At 41.2% G+C, this 23,752-nt stretch overlaps 1 protein-coding gene across 1 annotated transcript in view; it reads right to left on the reverse strand.

Moving 5' to 3' along the window:
- Positions 1-7,403: 7,403 nt before the first annotated feature.
- Positions 7,404-23,752, reverse strand: part of LOC145237430 (cytoplasmic dynein 2 heavy chain 1-like) — a 38,713-nt gene continuing 22,364 nt past the window's right edge. The window contains exons 49-81 of the mRNA XM_080100286.1: positions 23,387-23,611; positions 22,834-23,023; positions 22,252-22,394; positions 20,200-20,412; positions 19,885-20,022; positions 19,701-19,808; positions 19,149-19,315; positions 18,505-18,750; positions 17,937-18,150; positions 17,534-17,675; positions 17,094-17,203; positions 15,739-15,837; positions 15,536-15,659; positions 15,306-15,469; positions 14,650-14,769; positions 14,446-14,580; positions 14,086-14,229; positions 13,692-13,847; positions 13,220-13,326; positions 12,884-13,040; positions 12,332-12,503; positions 12,015-12,082; positions 11,503-11,628; positions 11,325-11,435; positions 11,060-11,167; positions 10,849-10,987; positions 10,516-10,715; positions 10,160-10,323; positions 9,642-9,853; positions 9,336-9,484; positions 8,783-8,977; positions 8,162-8,278; positions 7,404-7,951 (exon numbers count right to left, since the gene is read on the reverse strand). Coding sequence (XP_079956412.1) covers positions 7,793-7,951; positions 8,162-8,278; positions 8,783-8,977; positions 9,336-9,484; positions 9,642-9,853; positions 10,160-10,323; positions 10,516-10,715; positions 10,849-10,987; positions 11,060-11,167; positions 11,325-11,435; positions 11,503-11,628; positions 12,015-12,082; positions 12,332-12,503; positions 12,884-13,040; positions 13,220-13,326; positions 13,692-13,847; positions 14,086-14,229; positions 14,446-14,580; positions 14,650-14,769; positions 15,306-15,469; positions 15,536-15,659; positions 15,739-15,837; positions 17,094-17,203; positions 17,534-17,675; positions 17,937-18,150; positions 18,505-18,750; positions 19,149-19,315; positions 19,701-19,808; positions 19,885-20,022; positions 20,200-20,412; positions 22,252-22,394; positions 22,834-23,023; positions 23,387-23,611 — 5,022 coding nt within the window. The 3' untranslated portion in view covers positions 7,404-7,792. The remainder of the gene's footprint in view (positions 7,952-8,161; positions 8,279-8,782; positions 8,978-9,335; positions 9,485-9,641; positions 9,854-10,159; positions 10,324-10,515; positions 10,716-10,848; positions 10,988-11,059; positions 11,168-11,324; positions 11,436-11,502; positions 11,629-12,014; positions 12,083-12,331; positions 12,504-12,883; positions 13,041-13,219; positions 13,327-13,691; positions 13,848-14,085; positions 14,230-14,445; positions 14,581-14,649; positions 14,770-15,305; positions 15,470-15,535; positions 15,660-15,738; positions 15,838-17,093; positions 17,204-17,533; positions 17,676-17,936; positions 18,151-18,504; positions 18,751-19,148; positions 19,316-19,700; positions 19,809-19,884; positions 20,023-20,199; positions 20,413-22,251; positions 22,395-22,833; positions 23,024-23,386; positions 23,612-23,752) is intronic.

The raw sequence follows: 23,752 nt of genomic DNA on the forward strand, positions 1-23,752 counted from the left end.
GAAGTCCGCGATTGCGTCACTTCGAGGTGCCCCCCTTGGGGCAGCTCTTAACGACACACCTTTTGAGGTATCAATTCGAAATTTTGTACGAACTATCAAGAAGTATTACTCTTTCCATCGAGCGCGGTCCCATAATTTTACCATAATCCGTTGTGACGTCACAATGCGACGAAAATCACCTTTGTTTAAACAATCGCTGGGTGGCGCACGTACTTGGGAGGGCAAAGTGAGGGGGTGCAAGGTCGAGAGGAGGGATAGACCTTTCCAACGGTACCCGGATTGTCGCTCTGCGCGTTCTACTTTTTGCGTAGTGGGCTCGCGAATTCTGGTCAAGAAAGTACACTTGGTGCAAGCATAGGCCTTTTACGTTGTTGAAGTCCGCGATTGCGTCACTTCGAGGTGCCCCCCTTGGGGCAGCTCTTAACGACACACCTTTTGAGGTATCAATTCGAAATTTTGTACGAACTATCAAGAAGTATTACTCTTTCCATCGAGCGCGGTCCCATAATTTTACCATAATCCGTTGTGACGTCACAATGCGACGAAAATCACCTTTGTTTAAACAATCGCTGGGTGGCGCACGTACTTGGGAGGGCAAAGTGAGGGGGTGCAAGGTCGAGAGGAGGGATAGACCTTTCCAACGGTACCCGGATTGTCGCTCTGCGCGTTCTACTTTTTGCGTAGTGGGCTCGCGAATTCTGGTCAAGAAAGTACACTTGGTGCAAGCATAGGCCTTTTACGTTGTTGAAGTCCGCGATTGCGTCACTTCGAGGTGCCCCCCTTGGGGCAGCTCTTAACGACACACCTTTTGAGGTATCAATTCGAAATTTTGTACGAACTATCAAGAAGTATTACTCTTTCCATCGAGCGCGGTCCCATAATTTTACCATAATCCGTTGTGACGTCACAATGCGACGAAAATCACCTTTGTTTAAACAATCGCTGGGTGGCGCACGTACTTGGGAGGGCAAAGTGAGGGGGTGCAAGGTCGAGAGGAGGGATAGACCTTTCCAACGGTACCCGGATTGTCGCTCTGCGCGTTCTACTTTTTGCGTAGTGGGCTCGCGAATTCTGGTCAAGAAAGTACACTTGGTGCAAGCATAGGCCTTTTACGTTGTTGAAGTCCGCGATTGCGTCACTTCGAGGTGCCCCCCTTGGGGCAGCTCTTAACGACACACCTTTTGAGGTATCAATTCGAAATTTTGTACGAACTATCAAGAAGTATTACTCTTTCCATCGAGCGCGGTCCCATAATTTTACCATAATCCGTTGTGACGTCACAATGCGACGAAAATCACCTTTGTTTAAACAATCGCTGGGTGGCGCACGTACTTGGGAGGGCAAAGTGAGGGGGTGCAAGGTCGAGAGGAGGGATAGACCTTTCCAACGGTACCCGGATTGTCGCTCTGCGCGTTCTACTTTTTGCGTAGTGGGCTCGCGAATTCTGGTCAAGAAAGTACACTTGGTGCAAGCATAGGCCTTTTACGTTGTTGAAGTCCGCGATTGCGTCACTTCGAGGTGCCCCCCTTGGGGCAGCTCTTAACGACACACCTTTTGAGGTATCAATTCGAAATTTTGTACGAACTATCAAGAAGTATTACTCTTTCCATCGAGCGCGGTCCCATAATTTTACCATAATCCGTTGTGACGTCACAATGCGACGAAAATCACCTTTGTTTAAACAATCGCTGGGTGGCGCACGTACTTGGGAGGGCAAAGTGAGGGGGTGCAAGGTCGAGAGGAGGGATAGACCTTTCCAACGGTACCCGGATTGTCGCTCTGCGCGTTCTACTTTTTGCGTAGTGGGCTCGCGAATTCTGGTCAAGAAAGTACACTTGGTGCAAGCATAGGCCTTTTACGTTGTTGAAGTCCGCGATTGCGTCACTTCGAGGTGCCCCCCTTGGGGCAGCTCTTAACGACACACCTTTTGAGGTATCAATTCGAAATTTTGTACGAACTATCAAGAAGTATTACTCTTTCCATCGAGCGCGGTCCCATAATTTTACCATAATCCGTTGTGACGTCACAATGCGACGAAAATCACCTTTGTTTAAACAATCGCTGGGTGGCGCACGTACTTGGGAGGGCAAAGTGAGGGGGTGCAAGGTCGAGAGGAGGGATAGACCTTTCCAACGGTACCCGGATTGTCGCTCTGCGCGTTCTACTTTTTGCGTAGTGGGCTCGCGAATTCTGGTCAAGAAAGTACACTTGGTGCAAGCATAGGCCTTTTACGTTGTTGAAGTCCGCGATTGCGTCACTTCGAGGTGCCCCCCTTGGGGCAGCTCTTAACGACACACCTTTTGAGGTATCAATTCGAAATTTTGTACGAACTATCAAGAAGTATTACTCTTTCCATCGAGCGCGGTCCCATAATTTTACCATAATCCGTTGTGACGTCACAATGCGACGAAAATCACCTTTGTTTAAACAATCGCTGGGTGGCGCACGTACTTGGGAGGGCAAAGTGAGGGGGTGCAAGGTCGAGAGGAGGGATAGACCTTTCCAACGGTACCCGGATTGTCGCTCTGCGCGTTCTACTTTTTGCGTAGTGGGCTCGCGAATTCTGGTCAAGAAAGTACACTTGGTGCAAGCATAGGCCTTTTACGTTGTTGAAGTCCGCGATTGCGTCACTTCGAGGTGCCCCCCTTGGGGCAGCTCTTAACGACACACCTTTTGAGGTATCAATTCGAAATTTTGTACGAACTATCAAGAAGTATTACTCTTTCCATCGAGCGCGGTCCCATAATTTTACCATAATCCGTTGTGACGTCACAATGCGACGAAAATCACCTTTGTTTAAACAATCGCTGGGTGGCGCACGTACTTGGGAGGGCAAAGTGAGGGGGTGCAAGGTCGAGAGGAGGGATAGACCTTTCCAACGGTACCCGGATTGTCGCTCTGCGCGTTCTACTTTTTGCGTAGTGGGCTCGCGAATTCTGGTCAAGAAAGTACACTTGGTGCAAGCATAGGCCTTTTACGTTGTTGAAGTCCGCGATTGCGTCACTTCGAGGTGCCCCCCTTGGGGCAGCTCTTAACGACACACCTTTTGAGGTATCAATTCGAAATTTTGTACGAACTATCAAGAAGTATTACTCTTTCCATCGAGCGCGGTCCCATAATTTTACCATAATCCGTTGTGACGTCACAATGCGACGAAAATCACCTTTGTTTAAACAATCGCTGGGTGGCGCACGTACTTGGGAGGGCAAAGTGAGGGGGTGCAAGGTCGAGAGGAGGGATAGACCTTTCCAACGGTACCCGGATTGTCGCTCTGCGCGTTCTACTTTTTGCGTAGTGGGCTCGCGAATTCTGGTCAAGAAAGTACACTTGGTGCAAGCATAGGCCTTTTACGTTGTTGAAGTCCGCGATTGCGTCACTTCGAGGTGCCCCCCTTGGGGCAGCTCTTAACGACACACCTTTTGAGGTATCAATTCGAAATTTTGTACGAACTATCAAGAAGTATTACTCTTTCCATCGAGCGCGGTCCCATAATTTTACCATAATCCGTTGTGACGTCACAATGCGACGAAAATCACCTTTGTTTAAACAATCGCTGGGTGGCGCACGTACTTGGGAGGGCAAAGTGAGGGGGTGCAAGGTCGAGAGGAGGGATAGACCTTTCCAACGGTACCCGGATTGTCGCTCTGCGCGTTCTACTTTTTGCGTAGTGGGCTCGCGAATTCTGGTCAAGAAAGTACACTTGGTGCAAGCATAGGCCTTTTACGTTGTTGAAGTCCGCGATTGCGTCACTTCGAGGTGCCCCCCTTGGGGCAGCTCTTAACGACACACCTTTTGAGGTATCAATTCGAAATTTTGTACGAACTATCAAGAAGTATTACTCTTTCCATCGAGCGCGGTCCCATAATTTTACCATAATCCGTTGTGACGTCACAATGCGACGAAAATCACCTTTGTTTAAACAATCGCTGGGTGGCGCACGTACTTGGGAGGGCAAAGTGAGGGGGTGCAAGGTCGAGAGGAGGGATAGACCTTTCCAACGGTACCCGGATTGTCGCTCTGCGCGTTCTACTTTTTGCGTAGTGGGCTCGCGAATTCTGGTCAAGAAAGTACACTTGGTGCAAGCATAGGCCTTTTACGTTGTTGAAGTCCGCGATTGCGTCACTTCGAGGTGCCCCCCTTGGGGCAGCTCTTAACGACACACCTTTTGAGGTATCAATTCGAAATTTTGTACGAACTATCAAGAAGTATTACTCTTTCCATCGAGCGCGGTCCCATAATTTTACCATAATCCGTTGTGACGTCACAATGCGACGAAAATCACCTTTGTTTAAACAATCGCTGGGTGGCGCACGTACTTGGGAGGGCAAAGTGAGGGGGTGCAAGGTCGAGAGGAGGGATAGACCTTTCCAACGGTACCCGGATTGTCGCTCTGCGCGTTCTACTTTTTGCGTAGTGGGCTCGCGAATTCTGGTCAAGAAAGTACACTTGGTGCAAGCATAGGCCTTTTACGTTGTTGAAGTCCGCGATTGCGTCACTTCGAGGTGCCCCCCTTGGGGCAGCTCTTAACGACACACCTTTTGAGGTATCAATTCGAAATTTTGTACGAACTATCAAGAAGTATTACTCTTTCCATCGAGCGCGGTCCCATAATTTTACCATAATCCGTTGTGACGTCACAATGCGACGAAAATCACCTTTGTTTAAACAATCGCTGGGTGGCGCACGTACTTGGGAGGGCAAAGTGAGGGGGTGCAAGGTCGAGAGGAGGGATAGACCTTTCCAACGGTACCCGGATTGTCGCTCTGCGCGTTCTACTTTTTGCGTAGTGGGCTCGCGAATTCTGGTCAAGAAAGTACACTTGGTGCAAGCATAGGCCTTTTACGTTGTTGAAGTCCGCGATTGCGTCACTTCGAGGTGCCCCCCTTGGGGCAGCTCTTAACGACACACCTTTTGAGGTATCAATTCGAAATTTTGTACGAACTATCAAGAAGTATTACTCTTTCCATCGAGCGCGGTCCCATAATTTTACCATAATCCGTTGTGACGTCACAATGCGACGAAAATCACCTTTGTTTAAACAATCGCTGGGTGGCGCACGTACTTGGGAGGGCAAAGTGAGGGGGTGCAAGGTCGAGAGGAGGGATAGACCTTTCCAACGGTACCCGGATTGTCGCTCTGCGCGTTCTACTTTTTGCGTAGTGGGCTCGCGAATTCTGGTCAAGAAAGTACACTTGGTGCAAGCATAGGCCTTTTACGTTGTTGAAGTCCGCGATTGCGTCACTTCGAGGTGCCCCCCTTGGGGCAGCTCTTAACGACACACCTTTTGAGGTATCAATTCGAAATTTTGTACGAACTATCAAGAAGTATTACTCTTTCCATCGAGCGCGGTCCCATAATTTTACCATAATCCGTTGTGACGTCACAATGCGACGAAAATCACCTTTGTTTAAACAATCGCTGGGTGGCGCACGTACTTGGGAGGGCAAAGTGAGGGGGTGCAAGGTCGAGAGGAGGGATAGACCTTTCCAACGGTACCCGGATTGTCGCTCTGCGCGTTCTACTTTTTGCGTAGTGGGCTCGCGAATTCTGGTCAAGAAAGTACACTTGGTGCAAGCATAGGCCTTTTACGTTGTTGAAGTCCGCGATTGCGTCACTTCGAGGTGCCCCCCTTGGGGCAGCTCTTAACGACACACCTTTTGAGGTATCAATTCGAAATTTTGTACGAACTATCAAGAAGTATTACTCTTTCCATCGAGCGCGGTCCCATAATTTTACCATAATCCGTTGTGACGTCACAATGCGACGAAAATCACCTTTGTTTAAACAATCGCTGGGTGGCGCACGTACTTGGGAGGGCAAAGTGAGGGGGTGCAAGGTCGAGAGGAGGGATAGACCTTTCCAACGGTACCCGGATTGTCGCTCTGCGCGTTCTACTTTTTGCCCAGTAGGCTCATATACTGCGGTGTTGGATTCAGTGTATACCTCTTTCGTACTTTGCTCGTATGGGATATAAGAGATAAAAGGAACCCAATATCGTCATAATTCGCGAATTCATGGAAATCATATACCTAATTACAAAATGAAGCGTTTTTGATGATTTATTTTGTATTAATAATATTTGTCAATGTCAGAAGAAGAAGAAAAGGCGAGAAAACTGCTTTTGTTGTGACGCTTTTGGGCAAAAGGAGGCTGTTTTGTCGTAAAATTTGTGTTGAATGGTACCTTACTCCTGTTTTACGGCAGAGACGCGACTGTTGTGCTTGCGCTGGTCGCGTCACAGGGTTAACTTAGTTTAAGGTGTAAAAAAGTTGTGTTAATGATGAGCGATTGACGTCATTTTTTGCATGACGTCATCAGAAGGTGTGATGACGTCATGTATAAAGTTTGGGCTCGCTACGATGAGTATTTCACAAAATGGCGTTTTTTAGAAGGCCTGTAAAATTTTATGATGACGTCATAGTGACGTCATTATGTGTGTGACGTATCCGGGTTATGACGTAGTTCATTATATATCAATATCGTAAGGTTACGTCATAGGGTTCGGAAGTTATTGCGTTTGGTCAAGAAAGTACACCAGACCCCAATATTTAACACCGCAAAAGATGGTGACCGTTTTCTACTTTAAAACCTCTTTTATGTTCAGTCCGGATTACTGTTACCTGTAATGAATGTCAAAAATCATCCCACACTAATCACACTATAAGACACACGTTTTTTGTGAAATATTTTCCGAAGTTTAAGTGCACTTCATTTCTAACAGTCGGATATTCCCGCCCTTGCAGGTTTAGCAAATGCTGGTCCTTGAAAAATTCTGTGCTGATTCGCAACCAACAACTTTTCGCTGCAACGACCAGTTTCGTGGAATTTATTTCCAAAACTCGGGGAGATGAATTTTTGTGAGACAAGTATAGGAAAATTTAAACGTTTGGATCGGACAAGTGAGTTTAACCTTCATAGTTTTAATAAACGTTTTTTTGTTCATGTTACATTGCAAAAGAAAAAAAATCGTTTAATTGGAAATAGTCTATTTTTCAACTGTATTTGTGGAAATCAATGAAAAAGCGGAACCATTTTTGTAGACTTTAACTTTGATTTAATTTGAGATAAAAATATCAATTGTCCTATAAAACAGAACTCTTGTGTGCTAACAACTTGTTTAGCTGTTTGGTTCCTGGACTGTACATCTGTTTACTTGGAAGAAACGTTTTTTGGCCATAACACCAACAAGATGATCAACAGCAACTTTACTAGCAGCACAGTATTGTGGACGCTGATTAGCTGCGTTAATTTGCATCTAGATTGTCGTGCTTTATTTAAATTTAAACAAATCATGGTTTGCCTAGGATCTGCCGATATAAAAGTAGTCAATATCGACGTGTGCAACCTGTTCAGGTTAAGAATGCTTCTTTATTGTTAAGCTGCTACTGACAAAATTAAACGAGTAATGGCTACATATATTTTATTTCAATAAACGAGCATATTTACCTTTGCTCCAGCACCAAAAAGTAACAAAAACAATCAATAGAAAACTAACCACTACATGAAACAGCTAGGTTACACGCATGTGTAGGCTAGGCTACATGGCGCCCTCTATTACAAGCAGTATCAACATAGCCTACCAAGAACAAATTTGAAATAGCAAAGCTATTACAGCAAGCAACATTTATGCACAAAAAACTATATTAAAAATATACATAGGCTATATTTCACAGTTGGCGAAACGCTGCTTCTTTAGATGCTTGAACCTAACGTACACAGAGACAAACAAAAACGTCACAGTGCAAAAAGCCACCATAGAGAGCAAAGCAGATACAGTATCGCAAACAGAAATCTAATGCTGTTGAAGCAGCATGGCCGCTCCACACTGCACCCAAGTGTTGTGATTGCCACCGCAAGGCACATCCAGACAAGTGACGATGCTCTCTCTGGTGGAACTCGTGTACACTGGTAGGGATATTGTTTCACTTGAGCTGTACGGACCAGGTGAGTCCTGCAATATAATGTCTAGTCGTTAAACAGTACACAAAGCACTATATAACAGCGGCATGAATTTAGGAAAAAGCTAACAGCATTCGCCATTTTGAGAAAACGATGCATTACTATGCACGGTGTTTTACTGCCCAAGCGTGATGTTAACCTCATTTTAGTCAACAAAAAGTTACATACAACTTGTGACGGTTAGAAAGTCTGAAATCTCTACCTTTCGAACCCATGCAACATAGCACGATGGTACAGCGGACACAGTAGGAGAGTCGCGCTGATTTTCCGAGAGCCGAGTGCCGTCAAACGAACATCCTTCCAGCTGCAGGTTTCCAATCTGGTTCGAACAAACGTATGTTAAACCGATGTACAGTAAAAAGCGACAGCACATTCAATAATACTCGTTAGCGACTGGAAGTAGTTTTCGTCAGATCGCGCTTATGTTACAAGAATTACTAGTGTAGTAGCGTGTACAGTAGGCCATTTTATTGCGACTATCGTAAATCAAACGATTTTATACACATGAATCTTTATCATACAAAACATATTTAAAACTGATAAATGTACAACATCATGACATAATTAGCGCACTGCCGTTCACATACTAACTTGGTTTTGTTTTCATTTATCCGATAGGTGCACAAATACCAACCTTGTTTTGTAACAGCAGCACAAAAAGAGATTATTGTCTGGCCCAACACAAGACCGTTGACCATATTTTAAAAAGTAGACAAACTTGACAGGGAACTACCACTAATAAAAAGATGTAAAGAAAAAAATACAAATTCTTTGTTTTGGGTTGAACATCTTGACAATCTATACAGGTACACTTTTGTTTTACCTTAACGGTAACTTTGGATGCCGATACGGTCCCTTTCCACGAACAGACAAACTTCAGTTCATCCATAGAAACATGGGATTCGCGAGCAGTTTTCTGTCGGACCGCATTCAGGAAAGTGCTCGGATGAAAGAGATCAGCAAGATTGAGATCCTCCGAGCCGAGAAGAGAACCACGTTCGGCCTTTTCCACCCAGCCCTGCATCGAAAACAGAAAAAAAGTTTAACAAAGAAATCTCACCAACAGTTTTGCCCCACTCCCCCTCCAACAATTTTTTGCCCTCTTTGACAAATTCTGTTTTGGTACGCCTACAATCCAACCACATAAAATGCAATATATTTAATCGGTAGTATGAAATTACATTCGTATACTGATTACACAAGAAAAAATATCCAATCAAGTGCTCAAAGAAATAAAAAAAAACGATATTCCGCAGTTTATTGCAAGACAGTACGCACTGAGCCCATGTAACAAACAAAAACTGACAAGTTAACACAGCAATAATCACGACCGGCGGTTGGAGTCTTGATGTCTAAACTCTAAACAAGTAACAAACCTGTAGCGCCATGGTCTTGGCTACCAGTGCGTGTAGATATTGCATTGGATCGTCTGGTCCCTCCCACATACTGTGCCACTGCAACGGGGTTTCTTGCTGAAGGATCGAGTTAGCCAACTTGTGAACCTCTGTTGTTAACAATTGGGTACCTACAAGAAAATAAAGTATATTTTGTTTAGTGGGTATTTTCATTGTTAAAGTCAAACATTTTTGGATTGCTCCTACAATTGCTTTTGCTCAAATATATCCTTTATTGAATAAAACCTACATCATTTTAATTTAAAAAATCCCATGCTAATTTGTTACCTCTCATGACTTTGCTTAGAGCAGAGAGTGTCTGGTGAACTTTCTGGACGAGACGGATCGCGTTGTAGCGCTCCAAGTGGACAAACTGCAGCACGGGTGAATCACCAGACACAGTTGGGATGTCGACCTTGGCGTGAATAACGCTGCTACTTCCCTGGTTCAATCGCTTCCAAAGTTGGAGAATTGGGGCAAGTTCAGACTGCCAAGCTTCCCTGTAGTAATATGGTCATTATTTCGACAACATCGGTTTAAATTTCGGGAAAGTAATATTATATTTTGGAGGTGTGTAAACTGGTTTTAGTTCGAATCTGTAGGGTGCAACAAAGCTGTGTGTGGGTTTTGAGGTCCTTAAGCAAGCTGGTTTAAATTCTTTGGCGACAGATAAAAAAACGCAGGGCTTTAGCGAGTTGGTAAAAAATAAGAGGTTCTATGATATTTACTGTAGATTTTAGATTTTTTTAGCCATATTACAAATAAATCAAGAGAACGTCAAAAACCGGAGCATCTGTAAAACAAACCTGTCAAACTTTGCCCCCGCCTCTACAGTACGCATAAGCGCTTTCAATTGTGAAATGACTCTTTGCGAGTTGACCCGTTGTGCTGAACGCTCGATGTTTGCAGGTAAACTAAAGTACTTGGGAAGATCGTCTTCTGGCAACTGATTGATGATTTCTTGATAGTCCTGTAAATAAAAGTTTGTCTGTGAAAAGATGTTTAATGTATTTCTGCAATTACGACATCTAAAATACCTATAATTTATTGATTATGGCAATAACTTAGTGTACAGCCTCGATATCATTTTATGCTATACTTCCCTGTTAAATCACCGCTAAAGCACCAGCCGCAAAAGGTTTAGAACCTGGGTTTCATATACCTTGATATTAGTGCTTTGTGGGAGGTTGACGTTAGGAACAAGACTCTTGCCTCGGCTCCTCGATCCCGATAACACACTGGACTGGAAATATTGTCGAAGGTATGCAGATAATACTCGCATATCGAAGGTGTTATCAACACGACCTCCATATATCGCATTCTCCATCAGACCGTGCATAAAGTCCCACTGGATTTCTTGTCCTGACAAAAGAAGAGTTTTTGAAGAAAATGCCGCTGAAGAAATTATTGTAAGCGCGATTTTGTAGATCCTTGACAGTAACTTAAACGTTTTGCATTCATTCAAATGGTTCTAAAGAAGTTATAGTTTACCAACCTGTGCAAAGACGATCTAGAATATCCGACGCTGCTCGCATATCGCCCAGCGAGAACTCGTAAAATTTGGTCCACCCCTGCGGGATAAAATTTCTGCGCTCTTGCACCACCGCGTGGAACCATGCGAGAGCAAACAGGGACTGAAACAAAACAACAAGCGAATTATTTTTACTCAAAAACGACACAACGTTGTTTATGTTTAGTAATAGTACCTGAGATCTCATAACAGAGGGTTTTGAATGTTTCGTTCCGTTGGAAACAAATTCAGCGGTCCAGCTATCGTAAGTGCGGAATAAGTTTTTCTTGATTCCAGGTGGAGCCTGATACAAAAAAATCATCAAACTTAGCAATTCCATCATGTTTAAAAACTACTACTATAATAATGTGAACTGCAATCAAGCGTCGTTCTAATTTGATTAAACCACAAGCGTTTGTTAAGAAAACAGCTATTTAAAGGCCCAACATCGAACGACCTACCTCGTAAGTTATTTTCAAGCTGGACTGCAGCAATATTGTTGGAAACTTCACGTGAACTTCCGAAGTAAGCCACAAACGGAAGCTTTCGTGAGGAGTAAGCGAGTTAAGTTCCTGTTAAAACGGGTAAAATAATGAGGTATGAAATCTATTGGCAAAGGTCCTTAAAAATACTGCACACCTTTTCGAGCACCGGTAGCCACTTCGTAACGAGATGAAGATTCTTGAGACACAACCATTGTCCGTTTCTTGCACATTCCCTTACAAGTTGCATGGCTACATCTGCCTGGCCCTGACCCATTGCAACCTGACAGAAACAAATGGTGAAATAAGGTGGAGTTGAAGATACTTTGAAATTGATAAGGGTTTACTTTTTATCTGTGTCGCATTTACATCTCCTTGCATAAATATAAAAGCATACACAGCGTAATATCAGCTTAATATGTATACACACAGCGAAATATAAAGGTAATATTTAATAAGCAATAATATTGGCAAATTATTGAAATGAAGGTTTACGTTTGGGCCTGCTGTTTATTGGTCTTTATGAGGAAAACTTATTTCCAATTTATTTTGAGTGGGACATTTATATCATGAAGAACAACTGTCAGGTACACCACACAAGCACATAATTTCAATTGGGTTGCTGTAAAAAACGAGGGATATATAGTAAAATCACAGTGCAGTAAGTACCTGGTAATAGTTTTCATCTCCTACTACACTGCTGGCCAATTCCTGCAACTCCTGTGATGGATCGGCACCTTAAAGAAGAAGGAAGAAGAAATTGATAAGTACTGGTTTGGAACTAATTTTTTTAATACGGCTTTCAGTAAACCTTTCGAAATGTTAAAACAAAAATATTGTAAACTGCAGCTTACGTTGTACCAAAAAATACGTGATATCTATGTATGTATATATATGTGAACAAATGCTGTATACATCTTATTTGGTTGCTGTTTTGAAGACATAAGGATCCATCTTACATGCTTGGACATAAAATTGAAAATTACCAGGAGACAAAACAATAAGAACAGGTTCGCTAGCCAAAGTCACGCCGGATTCGTGCAAGCGACGAAGACTGGAAGCGGGTGGAGAAATTTCACGCAGACCAAGAGCCCGTGATGCGAAAAGAGCCATCGCACTTTGAAGGCGATCCGGTCGCAAAGCTTGTACCACCAAAATCTGAAAAGTCACGGAGTAAAAAGTTTAAAATTGCGCTGATTTCGCAGTTCGTAACGGTCGTAAGCAGTATAATGAATGTAAAATATTTTTTTACCGTATAAACGATGCGGTATTTGCTAAAATCGTCTCAACATATTAATCTTGATTAATAATTAAGACAGAAAAACAAAAACAACAATTGAAGACTTTGTAACATAAAAACATCACGAGACAAAATACTGTAGAGATATAGCCCATACATGTTACACCACTAAGATGAGAGATGGTCACCGTTTTGAAATATTTTTTACTGATTTTGCGTTCTGGACAACTCCGGCTTGCTTTCACCAAAGGTTGCTAATGACTCAAATGCAACAGCCGAAATAGAAAATTACACAAACCTGCTGAAACTGGGAAATCTTTGCAGCAACAGCATGTGGAAGTTCCTGTTCGCACTGTGAGCTTCTTGAAAACGTCACCCACGCACCGCTATCATCCAGTTTCAAAGCTTGGAAGAGCGACGGAAAGGTTGTTCGCAACGAAGATACTGCTCTATGTCTACAGACCAAACAATGTTTGTAGTGAATAGCTTTTACGAACTATTGGGTATTGTTTTTCTACTTGTTTGTATTAATTGAGCAATATACTACATATTGCGGAATTGGGTAACTTTGAAAACTTTACCGTAGTCAGATTTTGTGGAAAATTAAATACAATGTAGAAAATGATGCTATTACCTTTCCGACTCGATCCACAGAGGAAGATTTTCCCTGGAGTGTTTCTTTGCTTCACCTTTGTCCAGAACAGCGTCACTTACAATCATACCAAGAAAATATTCCCATTCCTAAATATAAAGAAATATGTATTACGTACACGTTTGTTTGTTTTCTGTTGTTGTATTTCGTTTTAAACAAGAGAAACCACGTCAGAAAAAAAGGTAAAGTAAAAAAACATTCAAAAATGATACCGTTTTGGCATAAAGTTTGGTTCAACAAGCGATGGTTTATGTAAAAAGATTATTCGTTATCTTAACAAAGCACACATAAAAGGTTAAAACCGATGGTTCCTGTCATAAATTTGTTCGTTATCCTGGCAAAGAACACATCAAGAAGCTTACATCCAGACTTCAAGGAATGGTAAAGATTTTTAAGACTTAGTAACAAAAGCAGCTATTTCAAAGTTCATGAAAGTAAATGCCACACGTTGTACCTTATCTTTAAAAATGTCGGGTCTAGTTCCACGAGCCAGATGGAGAGCAAACATGAGGCGGTCAGCCTTAAAGAGGGATTGTGCAACTTGAGCATATACCAACCACAACATGTGACTGCTCAGCGACTTGATACGAGCCTCCGTGTTGCTGAATTCCTGAGGTGCAGGGCAACAACAAAATATGACTTAATCATACTTTTGAAAAATGATTATTGAATAAAAACGAATATTCCACAAAATCCAATTAGACATATCTGCTCTAAAAATTTACCACTTAGATTTGGTTTGTGGGGGTGCACGAATGAAAATATCATATAATTTACAGCAAATAAAGTGACCCATATTTAGTGCATTGATAACAATTCTTTAAACTCTTATGGTAAACATCCCCTACCGTTTTCACTTCCAACGATTTCTGGAATAGCCTGAGGAATGAAGCCAAACTGAATCGATACATGTTGTTGATCTTTGAAAGATCACTGATGACAAAATAAATCGTGCTCCCGCTCTCAGCCAATGGCAGGTAAGCATCTCGTTCCTGGTAAATGGAAAGATTAATTTGTTTACATTCAATAAGAAAGCAGCAACATGAAAATCTAATTAAAATGCCTTAATAAAAAAGTGAAGTGAAACAAGCACAAGTTACCAGAACTTGTTTACTGACCATTATAACAAAGTAGTTGTTAAAACTTTGGAAACAGAAAACAACAAACAGGGGTTTTATTTCTGATTTAAACTGTTTGTGTTTGTTAACCTGGTCAAGGGAAGCTTCCATCTTCTGTGATTCGCTGAGCGATTGAGTGATGGTAAGACTGCTAGCTTTTGTCTGATTCAAGCCTTCGATCAGTTGTTTGTTCTCCAAAATGTTTCCTTCTGCTTTGGCCAATTGCTAACAAGACGCAAAACCTCTATGAGCTTAACAATTACAAACATGTTGCCAGCATGAAGCTCCACAAACCTCAAGAAGACTATCTTCCAGTTTTGCAAGCTCTATTTTCAATTCTTCCTCTTCTCGGAGTAATTGAGTCTTCCTCTGTTCAAGCTCTGGCTTTTCATGTTGAATGGTCAGTGCTAAAAGCTGAAACAAACCAACCTCACGATTAGATCTTGCAATACAACACAACGGTTAAGGTGGCGCACAGCAAACCGTGCCCCAAGATTCATTAAGAAGTAACATAGGAAAAAATGAAAACAGAGCAGAAACTTGACAATATATGTGTTTACTTTGGGACTGGGATTGTCATAAGCCAGATCCCCTTTAAAAATGTCACGAAAAATGTGAGATAATATGGGATTAAAATTTCAACACAATGGTGACATAACAAAGTATTGCTCATCCAGCAGTTTTATTATAAATAATCGACGTTTCGACGTCCTATACAAGACGCCTTCATCAGGATAATGACGTAACTTGCAGGACAAAATTCTTATATAGAGACAAAGTGCAAAACACACACAATGGTGACATCTTAGGTATATCATTAGTACTGTACCCACAGAAACGTTTATTTCCAGGCTAATATCAGTTAACTATCGCATGCAGAACAAAAATATTTCGCTAATGCAAGCATCTTTAAATTTCTTGTCAACAAACAAAATCAGTCCTTAACTTACTTGTCCCTTCAGGCCAGCTCTGGTAGTAGTGAAGTCGACTTCGGATATAATACTCGCAGCATCGGGTGGTATAGTTGGGTGTGGATTTCGAGTGGTCATATACAAGCGGAAATCCTCGTTGTAATCTACAGTCTTTTCACCAAGCTGTACCACATAGCGTGGACCTGTGAAAAAATAATGCACATACTTAAATATAGTTGAGTTAAAAATGTATGTTAGTTGGTACTTACCTAAGCTTACAAGATCTCCACGCAAGAGTGGATATAGCACGGGTTCTATGTGATCCATCTCCTGAATAATTAAGGTTTTTCCGAACCTCACAGCCAACTCCAACGTGGTACCAAAGTTGGCATCCTTATAAATAATAAATTCACATAAAAATTATAAAATGCATATTTTCATGTTCACTGTTGCTAGGTTACGAAATCCTTACCTGTTGATTGACAACTTCAAGTCTGGATTCTTTCAAATGCACCTTGAGCCACTCCGTTGCCCGGGACGACGGGTCGACGAGAAAAGGTTTTAGCGAGCTCTACATATTTCACAAAAAGTTAGCATAAGTTGGAACAAATTAGAAAGTGGGTGATTTGCTGTAAGCTATGAATACAAAGAAATCCCAGGTATGGATAACTAAACAGAAACTTTGGAAAGCGGGCGATAGATTGATTGAAATTGATTGCCGAAGTAATGAAACACAAACACAACATTTAGAGGGTTTTTCTCGACAACCCTACACCGATTGCACATGCATATGTTTTAGTAGATGTTTGATAGAGTTCGAACTATAAAAACATACAAAGCAAGAATTGTGTAAATCGAAAGAATGACCAAGACATCGCTTGCTTGGTGAGACAAAATACATGAGATAGTATACACGGTTAAGTGCCTAAGACAGTAAAGTGTGAGCCGCGCGGAACACTAGTGCGCCCGGAGAGATTCGAAAGCGTGTCCCAAAAGATTTGTTATTTTTAAGTTAAAACATCCTCTGCTGGTGTTTTCCGACTTTAAGACGAAATGCAGGGGTGTAGGACAACGTTTAAAGCTCCTTTTAACTTTATGTGTCTTAAATATCCATCAAACAAAGTTGCAAAGTAACTTTCTTTTGACAACTTCTGTTGTTGTTGGCCTGCAAAGTGTGCCGTGGAATGAAAATTCAGTTTGATTGTGCGCCGTAAGCTTGAAAAGTGGAAGAATATAAACAAATAAGTTTTTAATCGCATTTAGTTTTAAGCGTTTTATTTCACATTCGAAATATCACATTAAAACATAAGTGGCGAAAGCTGAATCTGACCCCTAAGCAGAAGAAATGTAAAGCAGTTTAGGAAAGAAAACTTCTTATTAGCATTTGTGCTCTTACCATGACAAGACGATCCTGATTAGTTGTTTCATTAAATGTTAAAACAATTAAGCGAACAAACAACATTATTTACAGTTGTGCAAAACGTGTTGTATTGTTGACGGAAGGATGCAGGCATAAAGGATTAGTTGTACTTTACGAGCTTATGTATGTACGGGTTTAAACATAGAAGCAAGCGACTGAAAGCAAATTAAAGGCCGATGATGCATAACTGAAGCAAAGGGTTTGGCACTGGCAGTTTACATTTTCTTACCTTTATCTCTGTAACCTTGAATATAAAAACATTCATAATTTTAAATCGGTTTTACACATGGCCGCTCTCAACACGGACAAGATAGAAAAATATGGACGGTATGTTATTAATATCCCTGGCTATTTTTTAATTTTTTGCAACTAGCAAGTAGTGTGAACGTGAACAATACTGTACATGCCTGCAAAATGATGAGTGCGTTCTCCATAGAAAGTTCATCCGAGGGTAGTCCCTCCCCTTTCCAACAAAGTTGTTCACTTTCTGTGCTAAGAAACCGACGAAGGTCGAAATCTGCGAAAAAAGGTTTAATGAGATGCCCCTGCAAAATTGCCATGGAAATAAAAAAAATCGCGCAGGTACATATTTTTTCTGACAATGTGGGAAAAATATACTGCATGATACTACTTGACATGAACTGCACAAAGCATCGCAAATTACCGACACTAAAGCGAAAACTGCGCATATTTTGTACAAAATGGTTAACACTTTTAACTAGTGTTGTTGCCAGGCATATTTCAAGATATTTCACATTTTAGAAACCCGGTTATTACAAAAAAACATTTATCAATCCGTCTGAATTGCTGCTAAGCTTATTTTTTTTCTAGACATTGGGGAACATACGTTTGAGTTGGGTCATTTCCATCCATTCACGCAGCATATCTTTCCTCACATCTTCAGGTGCTGAAGGAAGGTAAGTAATGAAAGCTGCTGCAAGTTGGGAGCAAGCAGGCAAACTTTGCAACTCCACCGTCAGCGACTTGACCTGGTAAAAAACAAAACAAATAAATTAAATACACAAAAGTATACACTGTTCACCCTTTACAATGTTAAGTGTTACATAAAGCAAGCAAACAAAAGCTACACCTTTCTTGTCAAAAGCACTGCTGGTATCATCTACATGTATTTCAAGTAAAAGTAAAAAAAATGTTGCATAACTAAAAAAACGTTTTTGTTGTCAAATGCAAAGAACCGCCAAAGCAACAGATCTAGTTCACCAATCCCGTTCTTTTCTTTTTTTCATTACCTGTTCATTCCAGCGCAAATGTTCGTCTCCAAGTTTCCCGACCAAGCTCTCTGCTGCCGCTATCGTCTCATTCGCTTTGTCGACTTCGATACGCAGTGTAGCGGCCTCAGTGGTTCGCTTCTCGAACTTGTTGCGAAGTTCGGCGACACGATCATCAACTTCATTCAATGCTTTGCTTAACTTCTCAACACGGGACTCAGCTTTCTCCAGGTTTCTGTGGTGATTAACCTTGACTTAGCACAAAAACATACTACATACAAGTACACACTTATATTTATTCAGCTATAAAACTATAGTTCTTTTGGAATTGGTTCAAAATTTTCTAGTGAATGAGGTAAGGTTTAATAATGAAAATAACGGCCCAAATAGACGTAAATAGCGACATGCTTTATTGTTCAAACGTTTCGGCAAATGCAAATACAAAGTTAGGGTTAGTTTTTGATTTGGTCAAAGAGGCCAATTTTTCAAGCCAAAACACACAAAAATATATGATTGTATGTACGCAGTTTATTAAATCTTTCAGACGAATGTATATCGAAGTGTGCCTTTGTTTTTCACTTTATCTGACCTTCTCAGTTTACTTTGTTCCTTTTCCAAAGGTTCGATCTTCTCAAGCACCTGCGAGTATTTCACGTTAGCTTTCACCCACTCAGCTAGTGGCAGAGCTGCAGTGCTCGCACGCTGGGCACTTTTCTTGTCGAAAGATCGCGAGTTGCTGTCGAGAAGTTCCTCCACAGAGCTTCGAATCTCAGGGTTGATTCTTCGGGCGTCGAAGTTAATAATGTCTTCCTTTACTCCCCGTTTGGCGAGAAAGCTAATTAGGAAAACAGAAGTTTGGATAAATTCTTGGTTTGCAGTTAAATAATGAGACAGTGACTTAAATGCTTCTCCGTCAATTTCAAAGCGCTGTTGTAACAAGTTAAATAGGCTGTTGCTGCCAGGCATAAAGTGTAAACGAGTAATGCTCTTCCAGTAGGTGTCATACTTAATCGACGTTTAAAAATCGAAGTTGTCTTAAAATTTGTCATTATCCTGTTGAAGGCGTCACCCTGATTTCGTATTGAACGCCGAAACGTCGACTATTTATAATAAAACTTCTGGAAAAACAACATTCGTCAAAACTTAGTTTAACCAATTTTGACTAGACTGTGGTGTAGAAGAACAGAAATAAAATAGAAAAAATTTTCACTTAAAAAAAAGCTATATACCAACCTTTTCATGCTGACCCAAGTTGTGTCAAAGATTCCCATAAGACGCAAAACGCCTTCAAGAATATCTCGAATAACTTCAGGGGGGCTTCGCAATGCTCTTATTTCTGATAGTGTTTGTGGGTTGATGTTTCCAACTGCCTGTTTGGCAGCAGTGATAAGCGGTTGTACCTAAACAGACAACATATCTAAAGTTAGGGAACGAGTAAGGATCAGGATCAGACAGTGCACACTGTTTCGTCCAATAGGGTTTAAGTGCAGTTGGTGACAAGACATTGGACGCCCAAGCTATTGGAGCTGAGTTAAGAATCACATAAAAAAATGTTAGTAGCAAAGAAACCGAATTATTTACAAACGAAGTAATTACAGGCTCTGAATTTGTGATGGGTTTAAATCGCAACGTAAATTGTTTTTACACCATAGCCTTGCTGCATGTGATTAAAAACAGATGGATTAGTGTTTGTACTCTTGTTACAAGTCAACATCAACCTGTACACAACTTTTAACCGGTAAACGTTTGATTGAACGTGAAAAACAATTGCCCAAAGATACCGACCTCTGAAAGTTCGATGTCAATCGCTTTCTTCCTCTTATCAATATTCACTCTTTCCTCCGCAGCCTTCTGTTTCAGGGCTTCCATTTCGTTTTTCTGTGTGCTGGCATCCTGGAAATTAAAAAAGATTGTAAATAACAAAATGAGCGTACAGTATCAATAATATAAAGCGAGTTCAAACGCGCACCTGCATTGCTTTCGTGATTTCCTTCAATGCATTATCAGCTTCCGACTGCTTTTGTACCAACAAGGCTCCTTGGTCGGCCGCTTTCTGCTTTAAGTTATCCACTAGCGACGTTGCCTCGTTCAGTTTGGAAAGACCAGCCTGAAATCGAAATGTAGGATATTAGTTCAAATGAAAACCTTGGATGTTTCATAAGAAATATGTTTCAACAAGCTGTTCGCCTGACTTTTGCAACAATGGGTTTTATACGCGTTACCACTTTTACTCTCACAAAACATCTGATAGATATGGCAATTACAGTATTTTTTTGAGACAAACCTGTAAATGTCCTTGTCTTCTCATTAAATCGTCTTTCCTGGATTGGAAGACGCTTCGATAGGTGCGAAGGAACGACATGTATCGTCTGGGTGTTGCGTCCTGCTGCCGACGCTGACCACACGATTGGTGAATCTTCACAAAGTTGCTGCACAACTGTTTGGCATTGTTGCTGCTGTCAGCAGGAAGATGCTGACTCAGCAACATTTCAGGGACCTGCAAAAACGATGTAACGAAAATTATTCTCCAAGGCACAGCCATCGTATTAACTGATTTACAAATTCTGAACTTGAATATGACTTTGTCAATTCCCACTAGCGATGGGCCGAGCCGAGCCGAAACCCGAGTACTCGGTACCGAGCATCGCTGTTTTTAATGCTCGGTACTCGGCCGAGCAGTTGCACAAACTGACCCGAGCGTTAAATTTGCATATTCATGCCCTGCTAACATACGTAACTGGTGTTCTAAAGGGTGTCTATGAACAAAAACGAATGTTTTTGTTTAACAAAATGTATAACAAATGTACTAGATGGTGGAAAAGCGCGTACTTTATGGGCATGTACAGCTTAATAAAACACCGCCGGTGACGTAAGAGACCTTGTAAAGCTAAAACGTAGAAAGGGGATTTTTTTATGACGTCACAATTTGGGATGGCCCGATAGTACTGTATCGGCGCCGATACCCGATGCCTCGAGCAGTATCGGTACTCGTCCGATACTTTAGCGGTATCGGTACAAGTACCGATACTTTTTTTGACTCATTTTTGAGGCAAAAAAAACAACCATCGGCTGGGATAAAATATTTATGGGACTACATTTAAAAAACGCGTTCGTTTTGGATTTAATGAAATAATATGACCTAATTCGCTACAGCGACTTGGTGCCGCAACACGTTTTTTAGGCCCGCGTAAGCATAAGTTTCGAAATGACAGGTGTTTAATTTGTATGGCCAAGTGTATTTAGACATTCCTAGTGTTATCAGTGACAAATTATTTTCTATGCTGTTAGGTGAACTTGTAAAAATGGCTTGTAAAAATCAAACTGCTGTGTGGGATTATTTTATGAAATGCGAAACTGATTTGTCTAAATGCATATGCAATCATTGTGGTGCAATTCTTGCCCGTGGTGGTAATAGTTCTAGGTCATGGTTAGGGATGTTCAAAGTAGAATAACTGGGTATTCTAGAATAATTGTTTCGAATCTAGAATATCGAATCCAATTCTTATATTATTTTTAACTTTGGAGTACTTTTAACGTTGACAATAACGAAAGTAGACCATTTTCGCACATTATAAAGTTAACCAAAACAAAGAAAATTACTGGGAAAAAACTTAGCACAACTGCATTGAAACTAAATACCCAAAAATCCACAAAGACAGAGAATTAGCATAAAAACTTTGATTATAATAATTTCATTTGGTGTTTTTTTTTGCCTTCAGTAGTAGTAACCATGTTGTGAGCATGCTGTGGTAATTTGATTTGTCTGGTTGTAAAGCACTGACATAGACTTCCTAGTGTACAGATATATAAAGTCATCACGTGATCAGATGCGTAACAACAAGTGCACCAATCGTTAATTATGCCTCCAAACTCAACTCAACTCAATGCACCACCGTCGTTAGGGCGTTTTTAGGTCGCCAACTGATTTACCAAAGAGTTTTTACCAGACCTGGGCATTTTACGACCTTAAGTGATTTATTAGACTGAGTGTGTTGCTAAATTAACTGTGATGGTAAAAAAGCAGTTATTGTGTTAGACTCAGTGTGTTGTTATATTAACTGTGATGGGAAAACACATTACAAATACATCAGTTTGAAAATGTTTTGGCTTGTTTGCAAAGTATCGGGTATCGGTATCGGATCGCAGTACTTTTGGGGTAAAATATCGGGTATCGGTTTAAAATATTGGTATCGGGCCAACCCTAGTCACAATGCACCGAGCCCGATTCGAACGGACGTTAAAGTTCTTAAAGGTCTCAACTTAGGCATTGAGCCGGACAAGAGAGTAAAATTGTAACCGGCATTGTAACCATCTTGTTACATTCCAAATCACGTACCTGTCTCATACTGTGTCTGTCCCAGTGATCCATCCATTCGACTTGACATAACTTGTACAATGCAGGATTGCTCTCACAGTTGATGGTAAAGTTTTCATGTGTGCAATCCATGATGAGCGCCACGTGCAGGTTACTCATCACCTCTGAAATACAAACTCAATTATGCAAAAGGACTCTTCGCTTGCATCAAATATATCTTCCATTTGTGTGGCATAGCAATCGACAATGTTTTATCTACTAGCAGCCAATCAGTGTTGATGAAATGAAATACTTAAAAACAGTAACGCATAAGGATTTTATACGTTTTGTTTTAACTCTGTTGCACTTGCACCGTATAACAGCTATCTGCAAGGTTCCAATACACGATAAACTTCCAAATATTGTTTTGGATTTTACTCAATAAACTACTACTACTACAGGGTATAAATTTAAAGGTAAAAACTTTAAGGTAAAGGTTTAAAGAAAACTTTCAAATCGTCTGCAGGCAATGGTAAAATGTATTAATTAGGTTTTGAATATTGCAAAATACTGCTTAAAAAAGCGAGTGTGACAATCGAATGTAACACAATAAATTCACTCAACTCTTTGCAAAATAACTGTAGAGTGGACCGCGATGTCCGGCTTCCGACGCTTCGTCACGCAAAGGTGCGAGCAGCGGTTCAAGTTCTTCGGTTGTGTACAAACCCGGCACTTCACCTGCCGACAATACACTGTTGATCAGCTCAAGGAAGGAATGATTGACAAGCTGGTAGTCCTCCAACAAGAGCACGACCTGAAGTGACAAAAAAGCAAAATTTGTGGTTGTGGATTTGGATACCTTTAAAGTTAAACTGCAGACAGTGAACACTGTTTCGACCTTCACGGCATCATCACTGCAGCTGGTGATAAGAGACCACCTTAAACGTCGAAACAGCGTACAATGTCTACGGATGTATTGGCTCGATGCTTTTATGGAGTGATAAACAAACAAAATAACTTGATTTTGGATACCCTTAACATTAGGGCATAAAACATAAATAACGTGCAAAAACATTTTTTTCAACACACCTCAGAGACCAAAATCGAAAACACGTGAAAAACAAATAAAAGGTGATTTGATTCCACAAACAGGACATGTTCTTATACCAACACCGACCTGTTCTCCTTCGATACCGGATTGTTGCATGACGTTCTTCAAATCGAGTCGGAAGTGTTTAAGACCGTAGTTCCGTGACACTTTGGGTGTGAACAGTGACATACGGTGCATGTGAGCGCACACTGCTACCGCTGTCCTACGTCCGACCCCTGTTCGACCTGCCATCAGCAAACTACCGCCTGGTGAAGACAGAACGCGGTCGACTCTTGCCATATATTCCAGAACCTAGAAAGATAAGTTTCAGCAACATACATGTCCGAATAGCCTTTGAATACACCCATTAAGTAGTGTTCTCGTAATATTTCCCAAAATATATTTGGGGTAAATTAGTCCTATTGAAGAAAACCTTAAAACCTACTGAATGCC

This window comes from Phallusia mammillata, chromosome 7, assembly GCF_965637545.1.
Source record: "Phallusia mammillata chromosome 7, kaPhaMamm4.hap1.1, whole genome shotgun sequence".
NCBI classification, from domain to species: Eukaryota; Metazoa; Chordata; class Ascidiacea; order Phlebobranchia; family Ascidiidae; genus Phallusia; species Phallusia mammillata.